Source organism: Culex pipiens, chromosome 3 (assembly GCF_016801865.2).
Source record: "Culex pipiens pallens isolate TS chromosome 3, TS_CPP_V2, whole genome shotgun sequence".
NCBI lineage: Eukaryota > Metazoa > Arthropoda > Insecta > Diptera > Culicidae > Culex > Culex pipiens.
The window spans coordinates 115,599,188-115,621,278 of NC_068939.1; the positions used below are offsets into that span (position 1 = coordinate 115,599,188).

General features: G+C 48.9%; 4 protein-coding genes across 7 annotated transcripts; 2 read left to right on the forward strand and 2 right to left on the reverse strand.

Moving 5' to 3' along the window:
• The first annotated feature begins 118 nt into the window (after positions 1–118).
• Positions 119–9,150, forward strand: LOC120419354 (HEAT repeat-containing protein 5B). 4 transcript variants are annotated; one of them, XM_052711012.1, is made up of 8 exons: positions 119–278; positions 1,493–3,463; positions 3,525–3,798; positions 3,886–3,918; positions 4,194–7,302; positions 7,367–7,969; positions 8,406–8,420; positions 8,496–9,150. In XM_052711012.1, exons 2-8 carry the CDS (start codon positions 1,503–1,505, stop codon positions 8,834–8,836), a joined length of 6,336 nt encoding a protein of 2,111 aa, XP_052566972.1. In that variant the 5' UTR covers positions 119–278; positions 1,493–1,502; the 3' UTR covers positions 8,837–9,150. The 4 variants fall into 4 exon arrangements, with proteins under 4 accessions (XP_052566972.1, XP_052566974.1, XP_052566973.1 ...); XM_052711014.1 differs by lacking the exon at positions 3,886–3,918; XM_052711013.1 differs by lacking the exon at positions 8,406–8,420 and having other exon boundaries at positions 120–278.
• Positions 9,151–11,617: 2,467 nt separating this feature from the next.
• LOC120419363 (DNA ligase 1) lies at positions 11,618–15,259 on the reverse strand. The gene is made up of 5 exons (XM_052709948.1): positions 14,739–15,259; positions 13,550–13,707; positions 13,284–13,500; positions 13,144–13,212; positions 11,618–13,079 (listed from the first exon to the last, which is right to left on the reverse strand). Exons 1-5 carry the CDS (start codon positions 15,127–15,129, stop codon positions 11,686–11,688), a joined length of 2,229 nt encoding a protein of 742 aa, XP_052565908.1. The 5' UTR covers positions 15,130–15,259; the 3' UTR covers positions 11,618–11,685.
• A 2,237-nt stretch (positions 15,260–17,496) lies between these two features.
• LOC120419332 (ATP synthase subunit b, mitochondrial) lies at positions 17,497–18,873 on the reverse strand. Its single transcript, XM_039582003.1, has 3 exons — positions 18,712–18,873; positions 18,092–18,411; positions 17,497–18,021 (listed from the first exon to the last, which is right to left on the reverse strand). The coding sequence occupies exons 1-3, from the start codon at positions 18,737–18,739 to the stop codon at positions 17,653–17,655; spliced, it is 717 nt and encodes a 238-aa protein (XP_039437937.1). The 5' UTR covers positions 18,740–18,873; the 3' UTR covers positions 17,497–17,652.
• Positions 18,874–18,933: 60 nt separating this feature from the next.
• Positions 18,934–22,043, forward strand: LOC120419333 (uncharacterized). Its single transcript, XM_039582004.2, has 3 exons — positions 18,934–19,122; positions 21,415–21,585; positions 21,648–22,043. The coding sequence occupies exons 1-3, from the start codon at positions 19,063–19,065 to the stop codon at positions 21,660–21,662; spliced, it is 246 nt and encodes an 81-aa protein (XP_039437938.1). The 5' UTR covers positions 18,934–19,062; the 3' UTR covers positions 21,663–22,043.
• Positions 22,044–22,091: the final 48 nt, after the last annotated feature.

The following is a 22,091-nucleotide window of genomic DNA, read 5'->3' on the forward strand; positions in this document are numbered from 1 at the left end:
TGCGAAAAGTGTTTATTTACCAAAAGGGGGTCGTCCTGGTTCGGCGCAGCACGACACCAAACTGCTCGAATATTTTCTTGGATGCACCACGCTGCACTTTTCTCTAGCAACCTTGGTCTAGAAGGGACGACGTTTTTGACACTTCATTGATCATGCATTGAAAAGTTAGTGACTGGCTGGAGTTTTCATTGATAAAAAGTTTAAATTTGCTAAATATTGCAAGTTTCGCTGCAAATTTCTCCTCCGAGTGCAGCAAACTATGAACGTCTAGACGTAAGGTACGTGCTTCAATCGTTTGTCGGGGTGGATGTGACGACGCAGAACCGAGGATTGCGAAACTTTCCAACCAACCATCGCGACAGGGGATTTGTGACCCATTTTTGGTGATAGGGGCAGGGGGGGCAGAATGGACCATGGGGGCAGAACGGGCCACCCTTGGTTTTGGGCTTTAGAATGGATTTAGACCAATTGTAAGGCAAGGGTCTTATAAAGGACGTCAAATAACATCACCATACCGAAAACGACGTTTGAATCCATTGTATTCTTCGAATTATGAACAAAAATGTAATTTTTTTAGAAAAACCACGCAAATGTTGTTTATTTCGAGGTTCTTAAATAAGCTTTCTGAAAAGTTGGATTGTTTGAAAAAGTTTGCTCAATGCTTATAACGTTACTAGATGCTACTACCAAAGTATACAAACAACAACGGAACCTTAAAATCATTTAGAGGCTTGGTGGTGGAAGTGTTAAATTAAAATCCTCTTGGGGGCAGAATGGACCACCCTTTTCCTGCCTTATAAAATTAATCAAAAGTTAAAAAAATTGAGCTAAATGGATTATTTCACTCCTGGTAGCTTCACAAATCACGTTTAATGCAACAAAAGAAGATTTTTTAGTTGTGTTGACGCTTAGTTGTAAAAATATTGTCTTTTTTCGACATATTTACACTATTTTCAAAAATCTTTGTTTTTTATGTTACTATTTTTATAAAAGTGATCAAATTTCATGGAAACTATAATGGAAAGGTCCCTCAAGTTATTTCTTATCACCCTTCAACGTTGTTTTAGAAGAAATGGCTTGTTTTCTAAGGTGGCCCATTCTGCCCCGCAGGGTGGTCCATTCTGCCCCGCACCCTGGAAATTTAGTCGAAAAAACTTTTTTTTTAAAGTGGCTCAACAATAGTTTTATGTAAAAAAAATTTCATCAACCAAGTATACAACATTGAAGGGAACATTCCAAAGCATAAGCCTACTACACTGGATTCATAAATTTTTAAGTTTTTCTATGGTTTTTGGTGCATTTTCCTTAGGCGGTCCATTCTGCCCCCCCCTGCCCCTATCACTCGTCGTCGTCGTCGTCGCCGAGTTGATTTTTTTTTCCAGGGCCCTAGTAAATTATCGATTCGTCGGAGTCGAAGAGAAAAGTTTGATTCTCGTTTATGGTGCGCCCAAGGACAGCTGGTTAATGTTCGTGTTCTTCTATCTATTCGCAGATTGGCCAAGATGGAACTCTCGCACAGTCTGACCCTGAACGAGGATGCCCTCAAGCAGATCCCGGAGCAGAAGCGGCCGGTGTTTATCTTCGAGTGGCTGCGCTTCCTGGACAAGGTGCTGGTAGCGGCGCAAAAGTCCGACATCAAGGGCTGCCAGAAGAAGCTGGTCGAACAGCTGACCGCGCACATCCAGGGTTCGCCGGGACCGCCAACGAGAAAGCTGATCGCACGATGTCTGGCGACGCTCTTTTCCGTTGGAGATACGTTCCTGCTGTTTGAGACCGTCAACAAGTGCAATGACATCCTTAAGAACAAGGACGATTCGCCGAGTTATCTGGCGACCCGGCTGGCGGCCATCTGCGTCGTCGGCTGCATGTACGAGAAGCTCGGCCGGATGATGGGTCGTTCGTACGAGGAAACCGTACAGATCTTGATCAAATCGTTGAAGAATGCCGAGTCCCAGGTGCGGATCGAGATCATGCTGACGCTGGAGAAGGTCTGCGCCGGAATGGGAACGGCGATCTCGAACGTGCACAAGGACATCTACAAGGCCGTGCGTTACTGTTTGACCGATCGCGTTATGGCTGTACGCGTAGCGGCCTCAAACTGTCTGCTCGAGATGACCAAGCATGCTCCGTTCCTGTACACAACCGAGCTGGAGAGTTTGGCTTCGCTCTGCTTCCGTGCGTTCGATAGCTGCAACTACGAGGTTCGCTGCGCCGTCGCAAAACTGCTCGGGACGTTGATCGCGTGCACGCAGAACGGAAGTCTGAAGAACTTCACCAACATGACATCGTCGGCTTCCAGTGCCAAATCGCTGCGTCCAATTTCGCTGGATGATGCGCTGGGCGTGCTCATGTCCGGCTTCCTACGGGGTGGTGTCTCGTTCCTCAAAGGAACCGGAGAAATCATCAAAGGCAGTTCGGGCGTCAATCGGGAGGTCCGCGTCGGAGTCACGCACGCGTACGTCGTATTCGTCCAAACGATGGGCGGTTTGTGGTTCGAGCGCAACTTGCAAGCCTTCCTGGGGCACGTGCTTGACCTGGTCGCAAATCCCAAAGCCGCCTCGTCCCACGTTGACGCCGTGTACTCCCGGAAGTGTATCAACTTCATCCTACGCTCGGTCATCGGGAAAATGCTCGGCGAGAAGGCGCAAACTTCCGCGTGCAAGGAACTGATCCACATCATAGCCAAACAGATGAACTCGATCGATTTTAACCCCGAGAATGCCAAGGACTCCAACCAGGAAACGCTCTTCAGCCAACATCTGCTCGTTTGTGCGCTGCAAGAACTCGGCAGTTTAGTGCTTCTACTTGGAACTACCGCACAAATCCTCCTTACCGATCAATCGCTCAACTTTATCGACGCGACCTGCGCCGTTCTGGTCCATCCGTGCATGGCAGCTCGCCTGGCCGCGGCCTGGTGCCTCCGCTGCGTTTGCGTCGCCGTGCCCAGCCAGATAACTCCGCTGATTGATCGCTTCATCGAGGCCATCGAAAAGATGCGAACTTCTCCAGATGCCATCTCCGGATACAGCGGTGCCCTGGCGGCCGTCCTGGGTGGTGTCCGTTACTCTCCGCTCGGAATTCCCCACACCCGGGGCAAGGTTATCTTCAACACGGCCGAAGAACTGCTGCGAACCGCGAGTCAAAACAGCCGACTGTCGCTGAACCGAACCCAAGCCGGTTGGCTGCTCATTGGAGCCATTATGACCCTCGGAGTTCCCGTGGTCAAGGGGCTACTGCCGCGAATGCTACTCCTCTGGCGAAACGCCTTCCCCCGTTCAACCAAGGAACTTGAATCGGAAAAGGCACGCGGTGACGCCTTCACCTGGCAGGTGACCCTCGAGGGCAGAGCCGGCGCACTGTCCGTCATGTACAGCTTCCTGCTGCACTGTCCCGAACTCGTCACGGACGACATCACGCGCCGCCTGCTAACTCCGATCGAAAGCGCGCTGGCGATGCTGATCAAGTGAGTCGTACTTTGAAAAGCCATTCAATCTCAATCTAAATTCCTTCCCCATTCCCAACAGCATTACATCCGTGCTCAAAAGCTACGGCCAGCACCTGAAAGCGCCGACGGCCATGGTGCGCCTCCGGCTGTACGAAACCCTCTCGCTGCTCCCGGCGAACGCCCTCGAGTCGTCCTACACGCACCTCCTCCGCATGCTGGTGTCGGAGTTTACGCTGACGGAGAATCCGGCCAACACCACGACGTCGCTGCTGCGCCAGATGTGCCACGCCGACGACTCCATCATTCTCGGCACCTGGCTCCAGGAAACCGACCACCGTACCATCGAGGACCAGGTGAGTTGCTTACATGTCCGGGTGGGTCGTACAAAACGTGACTTCCTATTGTTTCCCAATACTTTTTTTTACTCTTAAAACCTTAAGATGGAACCAAATCGGAAAGCCGATGGTGAATATGTAAGTCATTAGTTCGTGATCATCACTTTTCAACAAAGCTAGCAAATTGACGCTTTTCACCGTAAATTCATTTTCTAATACTTTGCGCGATCGAGCGAATAAGCACAAAACCACAAACGAGCTCACAAAACAGAGAGAGCTTTCGCTAGCCAATTGTTTTGCATCTTTTTTTCTCATAGTTTGGTGTTTGTGTGTAATCTCCTCTGGAACAACCACATTCGACGCTTTAATCCCAAACCATTTGACACGCAACTAACATCTCCCAACCCTTTCAGCTACAACCGAACAGTGCGGCGGGATCCGGAGCGCTGGAGCATGACCCGTGCAGTCTGTACCGTGCGGTGGCCGGTGCCAACGGGGACCAGTGTCCGGGCCCGTTGCCGCTGGGCGTTGCCGTCATCGACATGTCCGTGACGCTGTTCGGGTTGATCTTCCCGAAGGTCGCGAACAAGCACCGCCAGCAGATGTTGGGCCACTTTGGCGAGTGCATCAAGCACGCGAAGAGTTCGCGCCAGGAGGCTGTCCAGATGAACATCTTTACGGCGCTGCTGAGCGGGCTGAAGAGTCTGACCGAGTCCAAGGCGGTTATTGGGCAGGACGATGTGCGGAAGACCGCCACGGAGTTGATTATAAATGCGCTCATTTGTGCGAATCCGATCCTGCGGTGTGCCGCTGGTGAAGCGCTGGGGAGGATCGCCCAGGTCGTGGGAGATTCGCGCATAACGGCAGAGCTGGCACAAACGAGTTTCGATCGGTTAAAGTCGGCGCGGGATGTCGTGACGAGGACGGGACACTCACTGGCGTTGGGCTGTTTGCATCGTTACGTCGGAGGGATGGGATCGTCGCAGCACTTGAACACGAGCGTGTCGATTTTGCTGGCTTTGGCCCAGGACGGAAGCTCGCCGGTGGTGCAGGTTTGGTCGCTGTACGCGCTGGCACTGATTGCCGACTCCGGTGGCCCGATGTTCCGAGGATACGTGGAACCTACGCTGTCGCTGGCGCTGAAGTTGCTTCTGTCTGTGCCACAATCGCACGTGGACGTGCACCAGTGTATTGGCCGCGTTCTGAGCGCACTCATCACCACCATTGGACCGGAATTGCAAGGCAACGGAACTACGATTAGCACAGCTCGGTCTTCGTTCCTGTGCGCCGCCGCGATTATGCAAAGCCACTCGGATCCGTTGGTGCAGGCCGAAGCCACGGGATGTCTGCAGCAGCTGCATCTTTTCGCACCTCGCCACGTAATTTTGTCAACTTTGGTTCCTAATCTGTGTCAGAATCTGAGCAGTAACTATTTGATGCTCCGCAAGGCGGCCATCTCGTGTCTCCGTCAATTAACAACCCGTGAAGCGAAGGAAGTGTGCGAACACGCGTTGACCCTGGTCAGCGACGACGACAAATTCGCCCTCTCGGATTACGGTCTACCGGGAGTGCTGTTTGGAATGCTGGACACCGAGAGTGACGTCGTCATGATCAAAAACATCCACGACACCATCACGTCGATGCTTCAGATTCTGGCCGCCGACAACCTATCCCAGTGGTTGAGCATGTGCAAGAACGTCCTTACGGTGGCATCGGAAGCCGCATTGAATGCAGGTCCAGCCGAGGCCATCACGGTCAAGGAAGAGCCAGAAGACGCGGAAGACAACGAAGCCGACGACGACAACATCGAGTTCCATCCGGAGGATAACCAATCAACCCATCCGGCCGTTCAGCCACGTTGGCCAACGCGCGTGTTTGCTGCCGAGTGCGTCCGCAAGATTATCTCCACCTGTGAAAACGCAAGTGCGGCCCACTTTGACCTGTTGGTCGCGAAGGAAATGCAGATCACGAAATCTCGCGGCGACTACCTGGTGTTGCATCTGTCCGATCTCATCCGGATGGCCTTTATGGCCGCGACCAGCGATTCCGATCAGCTGCGGCTGGAGGGACTCAAGACACTGCAGGAGATTATCGACAAGTTTGCTCGCGTGCCGGAGCCGGAGTTCCCAGGCCACCTGCTGTTGGAGCAATTCCAGGCCCAAGTTGGAGCTGCGTTGAGACCGGCCTTTTCCGCAGATACACCATCCCACGTTACGGCGGCCGCTTGTGAAGTGTGCTCCGCTTGGATCGGATCCGGTGTTGCGCGAGATCTCAACGATTTGCGACGGGTTCACCAGCTGCTGGTGTCGAACTTGAGCAAACTGAACGACAAAACTTCCAGCACTCAGCTGTACAACGAAAGCATGGCCACGCTGGAGAAGCTTAGCATTCTGAAGGCCTGGGGACAAGTGTACATCATGGCCATGATGGGCAACGGAACGGCACCGGCTAGTCTGATGCTGAAAACGCTCTCTTCCTCGTCGACCAACATGGCACCGATTGCAAACGAGCTTGACGAAGAATTTGGCGATTTCGAGAGTCGCGGAGAAAGTCTGCTATCGCTGGTACAACCCGAGCTGGACAACCTTTCAACGCACTGGCTGGCCGCCCTCAAGGACTACGCCCTGCTCTCGCTACCCACGGAATACGCTAGTCAGCTGCCGCACGACGGCGGATCGTTCTACACAAACGACACCATGAATTTGGCCAAACCGCACTACTTGACGTCCTGGCCACCGATCCTGTACGCGGCCGCCCTTTGGCTCAACGCCGAAGGCTTTGCACGGAGCGAGCATGAAGCCTCTGCGGCCACGGAAGAAGACAAGGCGAACGCAAACGACGTTGAAAGCATCAAAGCCATAGACAAGATGAACCAGAATGATGAAATCTCCCACGGCAGTTTGAGCGCCGACCGGTTCCACCTGATGTTCGGCATTTGCATGGAAGCCCTCTGCAGCACAAGAACAAACGAAAAGCTGGACAGTGTGATTGCCTGCCTGCAGTCGCTGTACACAATGTTTGACTCCAAGTGGTCGCGACTGATGCTGACCAAGAACAAGTCGCTTCCCGTTGAGCTGTGTAACGTGCTTCACCGGCTCATTTTGACCCGGGACAGCATCGAGGTGCAGTACCTTTGCATTTTGATCCTCAAACAAACCATCACCGCGGCGAACGAATCTCTGGAAGCGGAAAAGCAGGACAAACTAGCTGAAGAAGGGGCGACCAACAAGACGGACAACGGCAACGATGAAAATCCGGACATTGATAACCTCGGCGAGGGTGGTGAGGAGGGGGAGATCCTGCCAGGGAAGTCACACGTCTACGCGGCGATGGAGGTTGTGTTGTGCCTGCTGGCGCGCCAAATTCCAGCGATGAATCCATCGCAAAGTGCGCGGGTCGCCAACGAACAGCTGCAACGACAGGCGAGAAACGGGCTCTTCAAACTGTCCGAGGACAACAGCCTGCTGGTGGCAATCGCCATCCAGAGTATGTCGGATCTCACGAAACTGTGCTCGCCCACAGGTACGGAACCTTGTTCTTGGCACGACCTCGCAGTGCTGACTAAGTCATTTTCCTCTCTTTCCAGGAGCCGTTTCAATCCTACCGACAATGCTGTACCTCACGACCGGTGTCATCAAGGAGGTGGCCACCAAATCCGCCAACGACGAAACGATCATCGCCAACTCCAGCGTCATTCAGGCCGCGTTGCAGCTGCTGAAGCTGCTGGCCACGGATCGCTACAGCAAACACGAAGCGTCCTGTGACGAGTGGCGCAAGCTGCTGCAAAGTGCCCTCGGCAAAATAATCGATCTCACCAAGACGGGTTCGGACGAGACCAAGCTGGACGAGGTGACCATGATGCTGGCGATTGCCGTGTTCCTCCTGCACACGCCGTCGGCGCTGGTGTCGGTGCCGAATCTGCAGTATCCGTGCATCAACCACTTCCGGCAGGGCTTCCTGAACGGGTCGCCGATGGTGCGGCTCAAGTGCGTCCAAACGATGCGGTCGATCTTTGTGAACGCGGACCTGAAGGTGTCCACGCCGTACATTCACGCGCTGGCACCGCGGCTCATCGAGACGCTGTTTGACGAGGCGAACCGTTGCCCGCAGAACGACGTCGAGCTGGCTTGCATTTTGGAGGGCATTACTACGCTGGAGGCGCTGATTACGTTGGCCGAGCCACAGAATCGTAAGTAGATCTCCAAAGTTGACTCGATTGTGAGGGTTTTTCGTAATCTTAAAGAAGGCACGGTCTTCAGCACGAGTCCGGGTATTTTTGTTGATTTGTTGTCGGCTGGCTCTACTTTTCTCGCAATTATGTCGATGTCGTCGGCATAAGACTAGTTGTAAATCGTGCCACGTATCGATACCCGCTCTTCGCGCAATTCCCTTAAGTCGTCTCCAGATCAGAATCCAGAAACTGTTTCATGTTGGGACATGAAGTCATCTGAGTGCGCTACAATTTTTTTAAGGTGCTCGTTCAAGAGATTTGAAGAGCATTAGGCAAGTAGCAGAACTTAGTTGCTGAACATCGTGCCAATCGTGTCAATATTCTCTTTTTGAACTCCTAACTCATGCTACCTAACTAAATGTTTTTAAAATCCCTTCCACCCTAACCTTACCAGAGGAATTAATGCAAGGTAACCTTAATCTAGATTTTCAAAAACTCATTTTCCTATTCTACATCAAGCTAACCACTTCCCCTCCCCTTCCAGGCATCCAAATGCTCACCCTGCTCGTTCCGATTCTCATCAACTACCTGCTCGAGCCGGACCAGTTCCGGGCCCGGCCGAAGCAGTGCGTCCAGCTGCACGAGCAGTCGCTCCAGTGGCTGATGAAGATCGGTCCCAAGTACCCGCACGAGTTTAAAACCTTCATGGCCCAATCGCCAGAGCTGCGCGCCCGGCTGGAGTCGGCCATCAAGCGCAACCAGGCGAGCAGCCAGATGCAGGCGAAGAACAAGAGCGAAGCGGCGGCCCGCGCCAGCGTCAAGGAGCAGCAGAAGCCCACGATACAGCTCAAGACGGACTTTAGCAACTTTGGCACGACGACCTAAGGAATATTATGCATATATATTTATGGAACAATCTAATTGATATCTAACAGATTAATAGGAATTATCTTGAAACAAGTTCTTAATTATTAAACGCCTAATCAAGTAGCAAAACCGTAATTTGACAAGTGGAATATAATATCGGCTGTTTATTTCCTGCATGTTTTAAAAGGACTTCATCCTACCAGGTACTAAAGCAAAACTCTGTAGAACTTTATTTACATCCTATTAAAAGCTAACTTAACTGTTGAAAACAAAATCCTGTAATTCTGCTGAACAATAAAGTATTATACTACTATTATACTCATACTCACCTACATGATCAATGTAGTGTATTTTTGAGAAATTGCCTACGCTCAAAAAGCGAGCATGTGGCACGAATTTAAATAAATTTAGCAAAAATAAGCCCCGGGCGCAACGTGCAAGGTGGTTGAACCAAGTGGAGGAAGATCTGGAAACTGTGGGAGTTCCGCAGCGGAATTGGAGAGTAGCAGCCCAGGACCGAGTCCAGTGGCAGCGCATCTGGAGACAGCTCATGACCCGGAGGTTGTACAAGCAGTAAAAGTAAAGAGTAAAGTAAGTAAGTAAGCCCCGTCAAGGATTATTTTGCACCGTACCTACTAAAAACCATCCAACCGACAACTTTTACTTGGTACAAGCGGGTCTTGCACTACTTCAACTTATAGAGCATCCTGACAGGATGGTCTTCGTCAATTCTCGCGAGTGGCCAGTCCACCTGAGGAGCCTCCCGATTCTCGACGGGGATGATCGGTTCTCTCAGCAACGCGTGCAGATCTTGGTTCATGCGCCTTCGCCACTCGTTCTGAGCTGTTCGTATTTCACCGTAGATCGTTCGTAGCACCTTACGTTTGAAAACTCCAACGGCTAGTTCGTCCTCTTGTTGCAGTGTCCAGGTCTCATGGCCATAGAGGGAAACCGGTCTAATCAGTGTCTTGTACATCGTCAGCTTCGTGGCGCATTGCACTCGATCAAGTGTCAAGGTTTTCCGTAATCTAAAGTAGGTGTGGTTCGCAGAGTGTATACGAGTATTATTCTCTAAATTGGTACCGTTGTCGGCTGTTACCAGCGATCCTAACTACAATCTTCGCATAACTCACTCAAAGCCGATGTTAAACAGCGCCCGTAACCCTTGGTGCGATTGAAAAGGTTCCGCTAGCTACCCTACCACTAGAACGTTACACATCACACGATCCCAAGTAGCCTTGATCGGCCGAGTTAGTTTGTCCGGGAAACCGTTCTCGTGCATGGATTTGCAATAAATGTTCGCGGTCGACTATATCGTACGCTGCCTTGAAATCGATAAAGATGTGATGTGTGGGCACGTTGTACTCACGGCATTTCTCGAGGATCTGCCGGAGCGAGAAAATTTGGTCCGGGGTAGTTTCTCCTCCACCAGATCTTAGAAATCACCAAGTGGATAGCCCTCGCCAACTGCTCTCCTCCATATTTGAAGGGCTCACCAGGTAAAAGAGCTATTACACTATGGAAAACTCGCACTTTTTCGCGTTTGACAGTTTGCCAAACTCGCAAACAAGACAAAATGTATGCAAGCTGACTTTTCTGCAAACAAATTTTGGCGAACAAACAAAGCAGACAAACTGTCAAAAAGTGCGAGTTTGTTTGTTTGTTTGCCGTAGTATAATAGCTCCTTAACCGATTTTTGCCGGTGGCCCGGTTGTTCTTCAGCTGCCTGATTTCCTTCTTCGCCGTCCGTCAGTCAGGGCGGTCCAAGTTGAGCTTTAAATCCGTCACATGCGCTACATCGCCGTTGAACTGCTGCCACCTGTCCAACACCTCGCTTTTGTCCATGAGAAGGTTTGCATCGGCGTCCCGACAAGTGTTTAAAGACTATTTTGAGTGCATGCTTGCACCCACCAGGTAGTGGTACAAGTGGATGTCCACACCGCGATACGTGCGGTTATTCCGTATGTCCGAGAAGAATCGGTTGTCAATGAAGACGTGATCGATTTGTGTTTTAGTTCTTTGGTTAGGTGATGTCCAGGTGACTTTCTGGATGATTTTTTTCCAGCAGAAGAACGTGCACCGTACCACCATACCACGGGAGGCTGCAAAGTTGATGCACCGCCGTTTTCATTCGCGACGGTGTGCAGGCTAGGCTGTTCAGCCCGATAACCGGCCTGTACTTCTCTTCCCTTCCTATGCGGGCGTTCATATCTCCGATGACAATCTTGAAGTTCCTCTGCTGGCAGCTGTCGAACTACTGCTGCAGCTTCGCGTAGAACGTTTCCTTCCCGGTATCCGATGATTCCTCGTGTGGGCAATGCACGTTGAAGATGTGATAGTTTAAGAAACTGCCTTTTATCTTCAATCTACACATGCGGTTGTTGACCGGCTCCCAATCTATCACATGACTCCGCATCTTGCCCAAAACCGCGAACAACGACCCGGTGAAGTCGTTCGCTGCGTTGTTCTTGGGTGTAGAATTCCACTTTATACTTCTTCAGGTGCCCCCTCAACTTGTCAAAATCTATTATTGATAAGCAAGTTACTTGGGAGCTAAATAGTTTTTGTTGTCCGCTAGCTAGACTTAACTGGATGTTGTTGAGCAGATTTTGGTCCACTTTACCTTTTTCAAGAACAAAGCAAGTGACCTCACAAGGCTTTTACGCTTGCGATTCCCATGGATGGTATAAAAACCACCCGCCTTGGAGGACTCCTCCACCTCCATGACCAAATATAATAGCTAGTAACGGAACCTGAAAATTGGCAGGGCCTTTTCTTTCCAACTAAGAACGCGACATCTCCACCATTTGCATCAGATTACATTTCTAAAAAGTAAAGGAATACTTTCGTACGTACTTACCTCCAGCTCATTCCGTCTTCTCCGCCTCGTCCTTTTCTCCCTCTTCCGCTGTCTCCGTCTCCGCTGGCCCCACCTTGGACATCAGCTCATTGTAGTGCTCAACGGAGCCGACCTCCGCCGTCGACACCGGCTGCTGCTCCTCCGCCGCCTTCGCTTCGGCCTCCTTCTCTTCGGCTTGCCTTACAACTTCGGCTGCCGCCGCCGCCACCGCATCCTCTTCGTCCTGCTTTTGCTTTTTCTTCTTTTTCTTCAGCTTGTCGCGCACCTTGTTGCCCAGCCGGGAGGCCGCCATCACCTTGGCAACCCGGTTGCTCTCGAGCCAGCGCGAGCCCCACGACTTTTCCGGCTCGTCTTCCTCTTCCGCTAGCTTCTGGTCGAGCAGCGTTTCGTCGTCCGAGTCGTGAATCTCCACGATATCCGGGTCGTCGTCCTCGTCGTCGTCTTCGATTTCGTCAGCTTGTTTCTTCTTGTTTGGCTGCTGTTTGACGACCTCCGGTTCAGCTTCGCTGCTGCTGCCGCTGCTACTTTCGGCTTCGCTGTCGCTCGAGTCGCTAACCTTTTCATCGACGGAGGGTTCTTTCGGTTCCGGTTGAATCGTTGGAACACTCGTGTCTGGTTCCGAGTCGGATAGCTCTTTCACTTCGTCGTAGTCCAACTCTTCTTCGTTGTCCAACTTGGCGTCCTTCTTAGGGGAGTTGTTTTTTTCCTCGCTCGCTTTAACGCTACCAATCGATTCCTTCCGTGACCGCTCTCCCTCCGATATCTCGCCCTCCTCAGTGTCGTCGTTTTCTTCTTGTGCCTTCTTCGCCTCCAGTTGTTTAGCCTTTTCCTTGGCCAACCGGTCCAGCTCCTCAATGTTGTCAACGAAAATGGAAGCCTTTCGCTTGCGCTCCTTCTCCTCCTCCGAGTCCGAAGATATGCACAACGTTTCCGGACTCGGAATCACCGGAATGACCTCCGGTGAACTGTCCCGGCTCTTCGCCGACTCCTCTTTCGTCTCCTCGCTCGGCTTTACCTCCGCGACCTTTTCCTTCGACTTGCTTCTCGACTCTCGTACACTCGCACTCTTTTGCGGCTGATCGGCAGCTTGCTGTTCACCGTCTTCTTCGGGTGGGTCTTCGTCGCCAACCTGACGCACGCGGAAGTTACGCTTCAGGCGAACCCGCTTGGGCTGGTTCTTGGCCGGCGAAGAGGTCTTGCTGCTTTTGGATGACGGTTTGGCGGCATCCGCTGGAGGGGCGCTGTTGCTGGCCGGTTTCTTGCTCGTCGGAGCTACCTTGTCAGCTTCCTCGTCGGAGTCGAGCTCGATTTTGGTGACCGGTTCTTGGGCTAGTTGTGAGCGGATCGCACGGGCGCGTGCTTGCAGTTCCAGCAGCTCCAGGACGGTCATTTCCTTTTCGCCTGAAAATATCAGTAAAGTTTCGTTAAACCAAAGCAAGCGAACAAGACACTTCCGTCAACTTACTCTTCTTGTCACCGTTTTTGTTGGCGGCCGCCGTTGAAGTTCCGGTCTTTTTGCCATCTGCAAAGAGTACAAAAAATTACTGTTAAGCATGACCTTCATTGCGGAAAATTGCTTTCTGTGGCAGAAATTGGCCGTTGAACTTGGGATATCGGACACGGTGGAATCCGTCGTAAGATTGCTGCGAGCTGGCGTCAAAGTCTTGCTGATTCGATTTGGTCTACATTCAACGCCGGAAAGCCGGAAGCTGCTGGCCACGGTAAACGAGGCCATCGACCAGCATGCTTCCGAGCTGTCCCCGTGGAAACCGGTCGTTGGCATTGCGTGCGAACTGAGTGGAGTGATCCCGAGGGTAAAGTTCTGTCGGGCGAATGGCCCGATTCAGCTGGCGCTGGGTAGGAGGATCTACCTTACGAGCAATCAGACGTACGAGGACAAGAAGGTTGAAAACGTGATCTACGTTACGAGTTTGGAGATGTATCTGGACGAGCTCAAGAGGGGCGACCTGGTGCGGATTGGGCAGGCCGAGCTGAAGGTTTGCAAGATCAAGGGCAAGTTTGTCGAGTGCTGCGTGAGGAACGTGTTTGGAGAAGAGTAAGTGAGCAGGTTGTGAGAATCTGTCGTTACAAATGATCTGATTTCAGGCTTCCAACGTTGGTGCATCCCTTTGAGCGGGTTCAGTTTGGATATCCGAGCAGCAAATGGATTCCGGACAACCGAATCACAGAGGAGTGTTACTTAGCTTTACAACACGGATGTCGCTTCATACTCATTCCGGATTTATACACTCTACACATAGAGGGCACTGCAAAACGGGGTGCGGAGAGGATGTGTACTCGCGCGAGAGAAAAGAATATAGGTTCAAAATCTGGGTAGCCGACATGGGGGCGGGGGGGAACTCAAGAGGTATGATTTCGGGGGGGGAAGAAACACAAAGCAGTAGAAGTAAATGTTTAGAGGGGGGGAAGTTTAGTAAATGCACAGAATGGCGGGGGAGTGGGGGGGTGGGGATTGGTAGGTGTTGGGGGGGATGTGTGTTAATTGATTATGTTTAGTGATATGGGAATTGTTATTAGAGATAATGAGGTGTATGATTTATGGTGGGAGGAGAAAGGGGGATTTTGGTTTTGTTAGAGTGTGGGTGTAGATTGGTGGGATTTAGGAGTGTGGTATCATATAATTTGGGGGGGTGGGGGTTGTTGTTGTATGATTATGAGAGTGTGTGGTGGTTATGAAAATTATTGATGAGGTTGTAAATATTTTAGGATTTATTAAATGATGAAGGATAATTTAGGGAAAAGTTAAAGGATAATTGTTAGTAAAGAAAAGGATATAATAGTATATTAATGAATAGAAAGAAGGAGGAGATTTTATGAGGATGTGAGATAGGTTGAGGTTTTAATTAATTAGAGATGATTGTAAATTTAAGGTAATTTGGGTTTAATAATGTCGAAAATATCACGGTGGAAGGAGGGGGGTATTAGTTTTATTGTAGATGATAGATTAGGAAAGGTTGTATTATTTATGCATTAAATAAAATACGTGTATATAAGGAACAGTAAAGGTAGTCTAAATTATAGATGTAAAAGAGTTTAAACTATCCTCCGAGTCCGACGAGATTTCGTCCAGCGAGATGTGTTCGACGGTCTGCTCCTCCTCGTCGTCCGACGAGTCCGTATCCGTCGGACACTGGGTGCTGTTGATGATCGAGAGCAGCCGCTTCGTTGAAATCCCTAGAACCTCGTCCAAACACTGCTCCTGGATGAACTCGATCGACTTGCTCTGGAGGCCGTCCGGCGCCAAACAGGTAATCTCCTTCGGCTTCAGGCACATGAAGGCCTGCCGGATCAGCTCAACCCGATCGTCCACAAACGCGCTTAGCGGTTTTATGTCCAGTGGTTCCGATTTGATCTGGACGGCAGCGGGGACCGTCGCCGCCGCCGGTTTGACGGCGTCCTGGTGTTTGGCCTTTTTCTTCTGCGTTGGCATTGTTGTTTGTAAAGCGAACGAGGGCTATTTTTAGCCCGCAGGATGTTCGATGAACCGCGCACAGAAGCCGATTCCGCGAGAGCCGGATGACGGAAGAATCTCACGCACAACGTCAACAAAACAAACGCGAGAAGGATGCAAACGATGAGCTGTCAAAAGGCGCGAGGTGATTGCAGAAAGGTGGGACTCGCAGAACTGACAGGGATTCGAGCAGTTTTTGTTGGTCGAGCAGTTGCATCAGCTGCGTGCACTGTAAAAAATAAATTTATTTCTCGACTTTTATTTATTAGGATTTGTCAAGAATGGCAAAAACAGACGGAAAAATAAACCCTTTCTAATCAAACACCTATCTTCGTCAGATGGAGATTTTGATGCTCGATTGAAGCTCCAAAAATACAATTTAGGCTATAAACTTATCAGCAACAGCACCGCCTCGAGTAAGCACGCAAATTTATGCCATTTACTGGCCAAAAAGATCAAATTTAATGCACTTTTGATCATAATTTCTATTTTGCGAGACCATTTCTCATCATTTTGTTGGCACACACATCCACACGCAAGATGAGAACTAAACCAATAAACTGCTTAACGAAAGATACCATCAATATCTTTTCACTTGCGCTAACGTTTTCAAAGCGCTTAAGATATAAAATTGCTTCCCACTACCCACTGAGAAATGTAACACCCCGATCGGCCTGCGCCAGCCCGATTTTATTCTACCATCAGACTGATCGGGTTGTTACATTTCTCAGTGGGTACTGGCAACATGTTCTTTTGAATGTTAGTTAGTCACTCACTTGAAAAATAATCCCGAAACATGTTAATAATTAGCAAGCGCCATAAAAAAAAACAAACGCGCCAAGTCTTTTGACGTTTGACTCTTGACGACCCATTCCAATCGAAGGCTGAAGAAACCCGATCGAGTAGCGAAGGCAAATAAAAAACAAAGGGTGGCCACCTCGGGGGCCACCAACACCACCAGCAGCGCCTGTTGTAGTGAGCCAGTGATGCCAGGAAACTTTCTCTATAAATGCTACTTTTCCTGAGTGTTCGCTTAAAATTACAAAATTACATCACAATTGGCAGCCCTACACTGAAAACCCAATCATGGTAGTTGCTACCATATTGTAGGGTTAAATTGAGAACACGCACCGACGTATTTTTGCTAAAAACAATCCGTGCTTGGATTGACTGATTAACGCAGTCAGTTTTACTATGTCGAGAGCGGTATGGTAATTTTAACCCTCCAATACCGAGATAATGATAATGATTTCGTAATTGCTACCATGCAATTTTGTGGAAGTATGGTACATTTTACCATATTTGCGTTTACTTTTACCAAAAAGCCACAGTTAATTTAATAAGCAGCATTTTTAGCAAATGTTCTAAAAATTACCATGGTCGGGCTTTCAGTGTAAGCAGACCCAAAAGAGCGCTGGACGAAAAAAAAAGAACTAAGCTGAAAATAGGAAAATGGGCGTGGCCCAATGCACTCGACTGATTAGAATGCATTTTTGAAATATTTTTTTTAAATGCTTGTAAAAGGAATAGAATAACTTTTAATCAAACTGAAAATAAACAGAAATGTTTACAAAAAGTTGCTCTACTCGTTGGTGTACTTGGTTTTAGTAAATTTCAAGGAACATTCCAGATTATCCAGCATCATTCAAACACGACCGCATATTAGGCTTCAAATATGTATATTTCCCCTACATTGTAGATGAGAGCAAAAACTGCTTCATTGAGCAGGTTCCATTCAGTAAACAACTGAGCAAATCTGAAGTTTTTTATTTAAAGGGTCCTATAAACCAAATAATTAACGTTAAAGGAGTTATTACACTACGGCAAACAAACAAACAAACTCGCCCTTTTTGACAGATTGCCTGGATTTGTTTGTACAAACGTCAGCCTGCATACATTTTGCCATGTTTGCGAGGCAAACTGTCAAACACGAAAAAGTGCGAGTCTGTTTGTTTTTTTTTTTTTGCGGTAGTGTAATGACTCCTTAACTTTCATTTATGTATTCCTTTTTGGGTGTTGTTTCGCCCTAATAAAGATATTTTGAAACTATCACAGTCACTAGCAGAGTTCTAGTAGAGCTCGATATTCTTACAGCATTCTAGCAGAAATGTTCCACCGTTCTAGTTCTAGCATAATTCTGACAGAACCAGCTCTGCTAGAATATTTCGTGACTGGGATGAAGTACTCGAAAACCCCAAAAAGCAAAAAAAAAAGAGTTATGTTGAGTGAGTTTGAAAAATCTCCAGTATAAAATAAGAAGACAATACAAATTTGAGAAAGGCCTACAAATTCATGTAGGTAGCAACATTATTTGGGCGAGTCATCTCATAGATCTACCCTCAGTGGTTTGTCGCACTAACAAGACAACGCTTTCGGTTTATTAATTTTCGTTTTACCCAATAAGATGTTTACATTCCTCGGAAAATGGCTCGCAGGAATCGGATACTCACTACGCGTTCGCACCACGTCCCGCCTCCCGTTTCAACGCCGCCGTTCACACATTTACTTGGATCTGGCAGCGATGGCACCCAGATCGGCAATGCATTTGTTCAGCGTTTCCTTCTCCTGGTCGGGGGTGATCGATTTGACGACGTTGCTCACGATCCAGTCGACCATGTGCTTCTGGGAGATGCGACGGTCCACGTTCTGGCGCTCGACCTGGTAGTCCAGACGCTTCTTGACCTCACGGTACGCGGTCATGGCCCGTTCGCGGTACGCGGCCTCCAGCTGCAGGGCGACGTTCTCCTTCTTGGCCTGCATCAGCAGCGTCTGGCCTTCGGCGCGCCACTGCTCCTTCTTCTCGTCCTCGATGGCCTGGTTCAGCTGGGCAATGTTGTCCTCACGGCCCTGCTTCCACTCGCCCTCGATTCTCTGCACAATGGGGAAGTTGAGACAAGTTAGCAAGATTTAAAGAGTTTAAGGTTTTGGTTGTTGGCTGTACATCGATTTCCTTGTCGCAGTAGGCAGCAACGGCCGGTCCGAACTTCTTGACGGCGTAGATGACCATGATGGCCAGCGACAGACCGTTGTAGTACTCGTGCTCCATGACGTAGATTTCCTTGGAGCACAGGTAGGTCAGCATACCGGCGCCGAACACGTACGGACCGGTGACACCGGTCTTGGGGTAAAAGAAGGTGAACCACTCCTCCGGGATGAATCCGAGGCGGACCTTGCCGGGCTGGTCAGCGCGCACCGGGCGGTTGGCATCGGTGGCCGAGGCCGAGCCACGGGCCAGAACGACCGCAGCGGGTCTCTTGGCGGCTGGAAGGAGAGGTTATGTGGATTAGTACGAGGAACTTTGGAACTATATTTCCACAAATTCATAATACATTATAATTTTGATAGTCCCAAACTGATAACATTTGTAATAAACTCACCAATAACATTTTTATAAAAATTCAAATTTCAGCAAGAATTTCACATCCCAAAATGACTGACATTTGCAAAAAAAATGATTACATAAACCCGTCCGTCCGATTCCAGCGACGGCGCCAACAACCACTCATTTCCCCTTAAACCCAGCTCTTCCCGCCGGCCCACCGGCACGTTCCGGATACTTACCGGTCAGGAGTGCTGCCCTCGAAAGCATCTCGAAGATTTTAGGGTGGAAAATATAAACCAGAAAATTTTCCCTCAACACACGCACTTATTTCCTGCCCGAGAGGAGAAAGATGGTCGTTCTGCTGCTGCTGTCCTGTCAAACGCGGTGATGACAGATCGTTCGACCCAGGGTTGGATTTGGGGGGAGCCGCGTCAATCTCAAAAACAAAACTTATCGTTTGCAACAAGTGGCAAGTGTCAAAACAAAGGCGCTGCAACACGATCCGAGGGCAGGTGCAATCGTACAAGTGCTCCGCGAAAAGTTTGATTTAATTTGGTTCCAACGTAGAAAATAATTAGTTTTTGCTCGCGATGGGGATGTGCTCGTCGTGCTTCAAAGGATCCACCGAGGAGCTGCTGCAGCCGAGCGCGGTACGTAAAATAAAACGATCGCCGACCGATGATTGCGAAGAAACCACGCAAAAGCTAACATGTTGCAAGAGCTGGTGCAACATGGTTCATCTGACTCAGTGCAACAAAACATTGTTCGTACACTCTGAAAAAAGAACTGCGTGAAACATTTGGCCACAGACAACGGACGACGCAGTTCTAGAAATTTAAGGATTATCATTTATAAATTTCCCTATAAAGGAACTGTCATGTCGATCCACAGGCCTTTTGGTCTATATTGAAGCTTGAATGGGGAGAGCACCAAAACCTCTTTTACTTCAAGGAATCATTGACTCAAGGATTCGAACTGAAGGTGCAATTAGACTATGGCAAACAAACTCGCAATTTTTTTGTTTGATAGTTTGCCAAACTCGCAAACAAAGGCAAATGTATGCTGGATGACGTTTGTGCAAACAAATGCAGGCAAACTGTCGAACTGTCAAAAAGTTAGTTTGCGAGTTTGTTTGTCATACACTCAAACCCCGATGGTTTGACACCAACTGTTGTCAAACGAACGGGGTCACGTTTTAGTTTGACACCCCTTTTACACGGAGTTCACACACACTAACAAACGTTTGTTTTGATAGTGTGCGTGAGCGCCGTGTAAAAAGTGACAGTTCATCACTTTTTAGTTTGACTTTGACCAACCAATGGGGTACAAACTAAAAAAATGTCAAACGAAAAAGTGACCAACCACCGTTGGTGGAGTGTAGTCTAAAACTTCCTTGACGACCTTTGGAATGTGAGTCCAACCGCCGTCCAGCGACTCCACCGGAGCAGGCTTGGTTTGGTGTGTTATTTGTACATAATTATACCAGAGAGACGACTCCTACAACTGGAATGACTTAACGGTTTAACAACAACGAAGGCCGGTACCGACGTTATCCTTCCCCATCCGATGGAAGGCTGGTTGCAGATCAGAATCGAACCCATGATCATGCACTTACAAAGCGAACAGCGTAACCTTCTAGGGGTTCGTTCAAAAATTACGTCCATGAATAGGAAGGGGGGGGGGGGGTCTGGGGTTTGTGACAGCCCATGTTAAAGGTATAGGAAAAGTGCGTGACAGGGGGAGGGGGGGGGTCTGAAATCCCGAAAATCTCTGGACGTTATATTTGAACAAACCCTAGCTACGCCTGCTCATTAACAGTAACAGTTAACGTTACCAAAAAAAAAAATACAATTACAAACTGCGCTACTTTTCTTGTCCTCGTTTCTTCTGAGCTCCGTACTCAGCTTTTTGCACTTTAAGGGCCAATACGCACCTCCCAAGAAAGGGGTCAAGAAATGGCTTTACGAACAGCAGAACAAAGGAGAGGGAACGATTTCTTGGGGCTCTACCCAATCTGGCTTGCTTTCGCTGCTGCCCATTTCAAATATTTCATGGCCGTTTCCTTCCGAAGTGCGTATACCGCTTAAAGCAGGCTACGCACAGCGAAAGTAAGTCAGAAGGGGTGAAAAAGCCTCAATAAATCGCTCCCTGTATTTTGTTCTGCTGTTCGTAAAGTTGTATCTTGACCGCTTGTCTGTATAAGGCTAGTATGCAGATCGGAAGGAAAGGGGTCAAGAAACAGCTTTACGAACAGCAGAACAAAGGAGAGGGAGCGATTTCTTGGGGCTTTTCTTCACCCTCTCTGACTTGCTTGCGCTGCCGCTGCTGCCCCTTTGATTTTATTCTTGACCGGTTCCTTCCGAAGTGCGTATACCGCTACCGCTATAGCTGTTCGTAAGTTCGCTATAGCGGTATACGCACTTCAGAAGGACCCGGTCAAGAAAAAAATCAAAGGGGCAGCAGCGGCAGCGCAAGCAAGTCAGAGAGGGTGAAGAAAAGCCCCAAGAAATCGCTCCCTCTCCTTTGTTCTGCTGTTCGTAAAGCTGTTTCTTGACCCCTTTCCTTCCGATCTGCATACTAGCCTTATACAGACAAGCGGTCAAGATACAACTTTACGAACAGCAGAACAAAATACAGGTGATTTTATTCTTGACCGGTTCCTTCCGAAGTGCGTATACCGCTACCGCTATAGCTGTTCGTAAGTTCGCTATAGCGGTATACGCACTTCAGAAGGACCCGGTCAAGAAAAAAATCAAAGGGGCAGCAGCGGCAGCGCAAGCAAGTCAGAGAGGGTGAAGAAAAGCCCCAAGAAATCGCTCCCTCTCCTTTGTTCTGCTGTTCGTAAAGCTGTTTCTTGACCCCTTTCCTTCCGATCTGCATACTAGCCTTATAGCTGCGTACTAGCCCTAAATTTGACACAATCTTATTATATTACTCAACAGGAAATGCGCCGGCAGCAGCAGCTGGAGGCCGCCGAGCGGCGTCAGCAGCAGAGCGAAAACCGTGGCATAAAAGATCCGGAAAAGGTACGCCGGATGCAGCAGCGAGCCCAGGAGACGGAACGTCGCGAACAGGAGGCGGCGCGGATGGGTGGCGGTCAGCCCGTGTTGAAGGTAAGTTCTTCATCAAGAGTTATGGGGCATTTGATTTTAACTTAATTGTTTTGTATTTTCAGTGGTCGCAAGATTAAGATCAATTTACATTCGCAGCGACGTCTCAGTTAACACTCGACCAATGAACGATTCGATTGAAGTGATAGAATTGCTTGGATTGTTTCTGATTTACCGGCTATGTTTGTTTTTTTTTTCTTCGCATTTTGTTTTCCTCAATTGTTTGTTATTTAGTTTTCATCGCATATTTATGGAAGGTTTTGTTGATAGTAGTATGAGAACATTTTTTCCACCAAATGTTTTGCAACGCATTTTCAGCACCTTTAAATCTATCCAATATCAGCTTATTTATTTTGTATGGAGATGGTTCACTAGTGTTGAACACATTGTTTTTGTCAAATGAAGGCATTGTTTTCTATGTATTGGAAAAATATACTGAATCTTTTGATAGTCCAATAAAATTGTGTTTTAATTTGTAATGATTTTTTTCACCAAAAAAACACATTGAA

Excerpts from the sequence above, each read along its gene's own strand:
- LOC120419363 (XM_052709948.1), bottom strand. The coding sequence starts at position 15,129 with ATGCCAACGCAGAAGAAAAAGGCCAAACACCAGGACGCCGTCAAACCG. Across the intron at positions 13,213-13,283 it reads CACCGTGTCCGATATCCCAA|TACTCTTTGCAGATGGCAAA; the intron begins GTTCAACGGCCA and ends AGTAATTTTTTG. Across the intron at positions 13,080-13,143 it reads CAAAAACGGTGACAAGAAGA|GCGAAAAGGAAATGACCGTC; the intron begins GTAAGTTGACGG and ends TGATATTTTCAG.
- LOC120419333 (XM_039582004.2), top strand. The coding sequence starts at position 19,063 with ATGGGGATGTGCTCGTCGTGCTTCAAAGGATCCACCGAGGAGCTGCTG. Across the intron at positions 19,123-21,414 it reads AGCTGCTGCAGCCGAGCGCG|GAAATGCGCCGGCAGCAGCA; the intron begins GTACGTAAAATA and ends ATTACTCAACAG.
- LOC120419354 (XM_052711012.1), top strand. The coding sequence starts at position 1,503 with ATGGAACTCTCGCACAGTCTGACCCTGAACGAGGATGCCCTCAAGCAG. Across the intron at positions 3,799-3,885 it reads ACCGTACCATCGAGGACCAG|ATGGAACCAAATCGGAAAGC; the intron begins GTGAGTTGCTTA and ends TAAAACCTTAAG. Across the intron at positions 3,919-4,193 it reads GGAAAGCCGATGGTGAATAT|CTACAACCGAACAGTGCGGC; the intron begins GTAAGTCATTAG and ends CAACCCTTTCAG.
- LOC120419332 (XM_039582003.1), bottom strand. The coding sequence starts at position 18,739 with ATGCTTTCGAGGGCAGCACTCCTGACCG. Across the intron at positions 18,412-18,711 it reads GAGGGCAGCACTCCTGACCG|CCGCCAAGAGACCCGCTGCG; the intron begins GTAAGTATCCGG and ends CTCTCCTTCCAG. Across the intron at positions 18,022-18,091 it reads ACTGCGACAAGGAAATCGAT|AGAATCGAGGGCGAGTGGAA; the intron begins GTACAGCCAACA and ends CCCATTGTGCAG.